This window comes from Fukomys damarensis, unplaced genomic scaffold (assembly GCF_012274545.1).
Source record: "Fukomys damarensis isolate Sample0158 unplaced genomic scaffold, DMR_v1.0_HiC HiC_scaffold_23, whole genome shotgun sequence".
In the NCBI taxonomy this organism is placed as follows: domain Eukaryota; kingdom Metazoa; phylum Chordata; class Mammalia; order Rodentia; family Bathyergidae; genus Fukomys; species Fukomys damarensis.
Window position 1 is genome coordinate 32,891,662 of NW_022900935.1, and position 7,477 is coordinate 32,899,138.

Below are 7,477 nucleotides of genomic sequence, written 5' to 3' on the forward strand. Positions count from 1 at the left end.
ATTTAAATATGTTCAGGGACCATTTTCATCTCCAGAATTAAGGATTATTTTAATGTTACATCATTGCCTTTTCTCTTTTACTTTCCTTTTTAGTTTTATTTTAGGATTCCCTATTCTTACGGTTCATACAGAGATTTCTTTAACTGAAATACCAAATAGTTTCTTTGGTGAGAAAAACTATAATAGTACACAGGATCCTAATGAAATAATTAATAATGTGAAATAGGAAGTAAAGGGCTAAAGGTGTAGGGAAGGTGGGAAGGGTGGGGAAAAGGTAATAAGGGAGAGAAAAAAATATGAGAAACTGAAAAAATGGAAATAAAGTGTTTGTAAATGGGGAGGGGAGGAGGGGGTGAAGGGAGGGCAGGGACAAGGGGAAAAAATGAGAATCAAGACCTATTATGTAAAGGTACAGAATCCCCATGATGAATGTAATTGTATTGTATACCTAGATTGTACCAATAAACTCAATAAAAAAAAAATAAAATGAATTATGTAAAAAGAACAGTAAAAAAAAAAAAAAAGAAATACCACACTATTAATGGGCATAATTGTGAAGTGAAAGAGGCCCTTTGTAAACAAGAAATGCAGTCTGCTGGATCACAAAGAGGTTGTGGAGGGGATCTGTCAACTTCATTGGTTGTTGGGCAAACTTTGCAGGTAGTGGCAGCAGAGGCAGTTATGGAGGAGGTGATGGCAGATTTGGAGGTGATGGTGGAAACTATGGTGGTGGTCCTGGTTACAGTAGTAGAGGAGGCTATGGTGGTGGTGGACCAGGATATGGAAACCAAGGTGGTGGAGGAGGGTATGATGATTACAACAAAGGAGGAAATTTTGGTGGTGGTAACTATGGTGGTGGTGGAAACTATAATGACTTTGCAAATTACAGTGGTCAACAGCAATCAAATTACGGACCCATGAAGGGGGGCAGTTTTGGTGGAAGAAGCTCTGGTAGTCCCTATGGTGGTGGTTATGCATCTGGTGGTGGATATGGTACCAGAAGGTTTTTTAAAAAGCAACAGAAAAAGGCTACAGGAGAGTGAGGAGTTGTCAGGAAAGCTGCAGGTTACTTTGAGACAGTTGTCTCAAATGCATTAATAGAACTGTAAAAATCTGCCACAGAAGGAACAATGAGTTACAGCCAGAAAAGTTACTGCAGCTTAAACAGGAAATCCTTCTGGTTCAGGACTGTCAGAGGCACAGTGTGCAAAAAGGGCAGCTATGATGATGCAATGTAGTGTTGATTCGATGTACATTCCTGATGTCTTTTATCTGTTGTAGCTTTTTTTTCCTTTTTCTTTTCATTGTATTAGGTACATTGCTCTGTAAATTGTGGTAGTAGTATCAGGAATAAAAAATTAGGGAATTTTTAACTTTTCCAAAGAAATGATAAAAGAGGAGATTAAAAACAAATCAATAGCATGCTGGGCAGGCTCACAGAAAATATAACTAAACAGATAATACAATTATCAGAGAGTTTATGAAAGACATAAATAAAAAAACTAGGTGAACCATAGAAAACATGAATGACCAATTTTGCAAAGAATTTAAGGCCAATGAACAGTAACAGAAATCCAGGAGATTAAAAAAACTCTACTTAAAGTATGGGCTGTAGAAGTGACCAATGTAAGGATAGAGTGTCAGAACTAGAAGACAGGGCCAATGTCTATGATGAATTACTCAGAGATACCTTGAAAACAAGAGAATATGAAAAATGGATCCAACATCTGGTAGATGATACAGTGACTAATCTAATTGGAATTAGTGAAAAAATCAGAAGATAGCACAAATAGCATAGAAAACCTGTTTACAGAAATAATAGCAGAAAAATTTCCAAATATGAAGAAAGAATTAAACATACAGATAAGTGAGGAATACAGAGCCCCAAATAGCTATTATCAGAAAAGAACCAACACATCATAGTGGAAATCCCAGAAGTCCAATACAAGAAGAGAATCTTAAAATCTGTTAGAGAAAAGCAAAGAGTCACTTACAAAGGTAAACCCATTAGAATTACAATAGACTTCTTGACACAAACCGTCAAGACCAGGACAACCTACAGTGAAGTGTTTCAAGCTCTAAAAGAAACAGCCTTCAACCCAGACTGATATATCCTGCAAAACTATCTTTCAAATTGATGGAGAAAAAAGATACTTCTCTGACAGAGCATCTTAAGAAATTTATGTCCATGAAACAAAATTTCCAAAAATTTCTCAAGGATATTCGAGAAAGAGACAATGAAGTCAACAATGCCAAACGGTCCACAAACAATGGACACACCAGACAGGGCAAGCAGGTAAGAGGGAAAGGAGATCAGCAACAAGAAAATAAAGTAATGACAGGAACAAGTCAGTACCTAACAGTAATAGGTTTCAATGAGAATATCCTCAGTTCCTCAATCAAGACAGATTGGCAGATTGGATCAAGAAACAAACACAACAATATGCTGTATACAAGAAACATACTTAAGCCAAAAAGAAATTCATAGACTAAAAAAAAAAAAAAAAAAAAAAAAAAAAAGAACTCTATTCAACAAAAATGTGAAAACAAGCAGGAGTAGCTATCCTATTTTCAGATAAAATGGACTTCAACCCTAACTGATCAGGAGAGACAAAGAAAGTCATTACATATTGGTTAAGGGGTTAATATGCACTGGCCAGTGGTACACTCAACTTCATGAAACACTACTGAACATAAAAGATCAGATAAACATCAACATGACTACAGAGGTGCACAACAATATCCCACTGTCATAAACAGATCGACTAAAAAAAATTCAACAAATTATCAGCCAAACCAACCACTGAACAAATGGACTTAAGAGATCTCTAGAATTGCGCACATAAATAGAATATACATTCTTCTCAGCAGCATGTGAAACCTTCTCCAAAACAGACCCATACTAGCCCATAAAGCATGCTTACATAAATGCAAAATAATCAATTATAGCATGCATATTAACTCAAAGCTCAACAAAACTAGAAATCAATGGCAAAAGAAACCACTGACATCATGAATATGCATGAAAATTAAACAATACACTCTTGAATAATCAATGGATCACAGAAAAAACCAAGGAAGAAATTAGCCAGTTCCTAGATTTAAACAACAAAGACATATGGTACAACATACCAGAATGTATGGGACATAATAAAAGCAGCCCTAGGGAAGAAGTTTATAGACATGAATGCCCACATCAGAAAAACAGAGTGATTACCTAACAATGAGCCTGAAGGTCCTAGAAAAACAAGAACAATCTAAATCCAAATTCAAAGCTAGCACAAAGAAGGAAATTACAAAGATCAGAGCAGAAATTAATAAGACTAAAAAAAAAAAAATACAAAAAATCAATTAATTGAAGAGCTGGTTCTTTGAAAGAATAAACAAAATAGACAAACCCTTACCCAATCTTACCCAAAAAAACAAGACACAAATCAATGCAATTAGAAATGAAAAAAGGCAAAATCACAATGGACAATGCCAAAATCCAGAGGAGCAGAAAGTACTTTGAGTACCTGTACTCAAATAAACTAGAGAAAACAGAAGAAATGGGTAGATTCCTAGACATACATGGATTACCAAAGCCAAACCAAGAAGACAGAAAAACTCTTAAAAGTCCAAAATCATGCAATGGAGGCCAGGGATTTAGCTCAGCAGTGCTGCTGACTGCCTCACATGCAATGAAATTGAACCAGTAATAAAAACCTACCAACTAGAAAAATCCCGGTGGTTTCACTCATTGCTGAATTCTGTAAGAACTTCAAGGACAATCTAATACCAGTACTCTTCAAACTCTTTAATAAAATTAAAAGAGAAGTACTCCCAAAATCACTCCTGAAAGCTAACTTCACCCTGATTACAAAACCAGAAAAAAGATCCAACTAGAAAAAGAGAATTTCAGGCCAAACTTTTCAATGAACATACATGCAAAATCCTCAACCAGATACTAGCAACCAATGCAACAAATCACCACAACCAAGTAGGCTTTCACCACAGGGATGCAAGCAATGGTTCAATAAATGTAGTATAACACATAAACAGAAGCATGGACAAAAACTACACAATCATCTCAACAGATGCAGAAAAAGCTTTTGACAAAATCTAACATCCATTCAAGATAAAAACACTGAAGAAAATAGAACCTTATCTCAATCTGACAAAGCCTTTTATGAAAACAGCTGACATTATATTAAATGGGGGAAAGTTGAAAGTTTTCTGTCTAAAATCAGAAATAAGACAAGTATGTCTACTATCATTGGTCCTGTTCAATACAGTACTTCAAACATTAGCTACAAAAATTAGAAAAGAGAAACAAAATAAAAGATATGTATAGAAGAGGAGTAAGTCAAATTATTTGTAGATGACATGATCCGCTACATAATTCATACAGAACCAGAAGAGACCCAGAATATGAAAAGCAATCCTGAGCAACAAGATCAAAGCAGGAGGCAACACAACTCCAGACTTCAGGTTATATACCACAAAGTTACATAAAAAGAGCATGATATCGGCAAAAATGCAGAATTATGGATCAATGAAACAGAACAGAAGATACACAAACCACTCCAGGCACATTTAGCTATCTGGTCTTTGACAAAGGGGCCAAAAACACACTGGAGGGAAAATATCCTTTTTAACAAATGGTAAACCGTAACTCTCACCATGCATTAAACTAAAATAAAAATGAATCAAGTCTAAATGTTAAAAAATCTGCTGGAAGAGAAAACAGGTAAAACTCCTGAAGACACAGGCATAGGCAAGGGCTTCTGAAGAGAACCTCAACTGCATAAGAAATAACACCAAGGGCCGGGGATTTGGCTCAGTTGTTCTACCGCCTGCCTGGCAAGGGCCCAAGTTCGTTCCCTGGTATCCCCCCCCAAAAAAACCCAAAAAACAAAAAATAAAACAAAACACCAAGAATCAATAAATGAGATCATGTCAAATTAAAAAGCTTCTGCACAGCAAAGGAACCAACCAAGTGAGTAAAGAAAAACCTACACAATGGGAAAAAATTTTGCTAGCTAGTTCTCAGAGAATAGCTAGAATGCATAAAGAAAAAAAAATTAGACACCTCCCCCAAGACCCAATCAACAAATGGGCAAGTGACATGAACAGACATTTCTCAGAAGTATAAATGGCCAATAAATACATGAAATAATGTTCAACATCTCTGGCCATTAGAGAAATTCAGATTAAAACAACACTGAGAATCCACCTTACTCCAGAAAGAATGGAGAAATCAAGTAATAACAATGCTGGAGAGGCTGCACAGAAAAAGTAACCCTTCTGCACTGTTGGTGGGAATGTAAAGTAGTACAACTATGGAAATACTACAGTCTTCAAAGAACTAAAACTGGAAATTCCATTTGAGCTATTCCCTTTCAAAGAATCTTCCTGAAAGAGGTAACATTATGATGATCCATGCACACCCATGTTGATAACAGCACAGTTCATAAGAGTGAAATCATGGGAACAGCCTGTAAATCCATCAGCAGATGAATAAAGAAAATCAATTTACACATCATGGAGTACTGCTGTGCCATAAAGAAGGATAAAGGAGTGATCTGTAGGAGAATGAATGTACCTTGAAATCAATGTAAGTGAAACAAATCAGACACAAGAGGTTAAAATGCTGCATGATTTCTCTTATATAAGAAACTCAAAACATAAATTAAGAGCAAAATAAGACAGATTAAAGGAAAAAGAAGATAGATCTTTTGCAAAAGGGAAAGAAACCAAGAGATGGAGGGTGGAGGAAGACAGGGAGGGGAAGGGGATTAAAAAAAGAATTAAGATGTGTTATATGCATGTACCAATTCCCCACAAAGAAGGTAATCATTCTGTATTGCAAATGTACCAAAAAAAAGTGAACCTATAATTGTGGTAAGATGATATCCATCAGTCACCTGGAAAATACATGTTCATGCTTTATTTCAACTACGCTACCGTGTAGCATGCTCCAATGCAACAGAGTAACGAGCCCACAGATTTCTCAGTCTTATTCTGCTACAGTCCAAGGATGGCAATCCCCATGCTGAGGAGCCATGAACAAAATGCATTAAGCATTAAGAATAGACAAGGCTCGATGAGAGCTTACCTCACTCACCTTGGGACAGTCACCACTCTTTCATTTGCCTGCACCCTACCTACCTAAGGCAGGTGAACTAGCACAAGATGTGTGCTTCCTGTGTCCATCAACCAAAGAAAGAATAAACAAAAAGTGGTATATATATTCAACTATATATTAGGCATACTTAAAGGGAAAGAATTTCCAATACATGTATGAAACCGAAGAGCCTAAAGACATTATGCTAACTGAAATAAACCAGTTAAGCATCTAGAGTAGTCAAAATCACAGGGACAGAAATCAGAATGGTTCCCAGTAGCTGGGGGAAGTGGGAAGTTAATTGTTTGACAAGTACAGAGTTTTAGTTTGGGAAGATGAAAAAAAACGTTGGAGATGGATGGTGATAATGGTTGTACAACAATATGAATGAACTTCATGTACATAATTGTATACTTAGAAATGATTAAGATAATAAATTTTATGTAATGTGTATTTTATCATAATCCACAATTTTTTCACTTTGAAACTCATCAGCCTTTGTTGATGTCTTAGTGGTTATGACTCCAGGCCATGTAAGCCACCTGTGATAAATAATTACCTACCTCCCGTGGCTGCTGGAAAGACTGAGTGAGGCGATACAGAGGCAAACTACTTAGCACAGTGACTGGGTTCACAGTTCTCATTAGCTATAGTGACAAGATTTTGTCTCAAGAGCCTGTTTTGTTTTGTAACTTGGAACCCAGAGCCTGAAACAGTCTGTAGTTAGGTCACATTAATGAGAAAGACCTTGGGAAAGTTTATGAACTCTTCTTGCTCTTAGGTCCCCAACTGGCTTAGCGTTTTATCTTTTGAAAGTCCACAAGATCTGCTACTTATTCTATGCTCTTTAAGTTACCAAAACAAGGCAGATTTTTTTTCCCCAAGTCAGATCTTACTTGTAGTTAGAACAGCACTTCCCTCCTACATTTTTAAGTCAATACTTACTTTTGAGCAAGAGTTACAAGGAACTTGACACACTGGTAGCAGCGACTGCTGTCCACATGATTACTGTGGTGCATCAAAGCTAGAGGAAGAGAAGAGGACATTTTTTTTGGTACCAGGGATCGAGCTCGGGACCTTGCGCTTTTGAGGCAGGTGGCAGCATCACTGAGCTAAATCCCTAGTCCGAGAAGAGGACATTTTAACAATGTGCTGAACTCGAAGTGGGTCCAAGTACTAACAAACTCGCTCTCTTCTAAGATTACATATTCTGTGAAGTGGACCAGAAGCAACTAAAATCATGGTGATGCCTTACTCAACAGAATTCCCCAAAGTCTAATGGGTGGATATATATGGTTTGGCTTTCAGGGGAACTGAAAAGGAGAGATCTCTCTCTCTCTCTCTCTCTCTCTCTCTCTCTATATATATATA

General features: G+C 36.8%; 1 protein-coding gene and 1 pseudogene across 1 annotated transcript in view; one reads left to right on the plus strand and one right to left on the minus strand.

Annotated features, from left to right (window-relative positions):
- LOC117287374 overlaps positions 1–1,127 on the plus strand; it is a 4,640-nt pseudogene extending 3,513 nt beyond the window's left edge.
- Positions 1–7,477, minus strand: part of Usp24 (ubiquitin specific peptidase 24) — a 145,345-nt gene that overhangs the window by 11,225 nt on the left and 126,643 nt on the right. Inside the window, exon 64 of the mRNA XM_010610426.1 lies at positions 7,052–7,130. Coding sequence (XP_010608728.1) covers positions 7,052–7,130 — 79 coding nt within the window. The remainder of the gene's footprint in view (positions 1–7,051; positions 7,131–7,477) is intronic.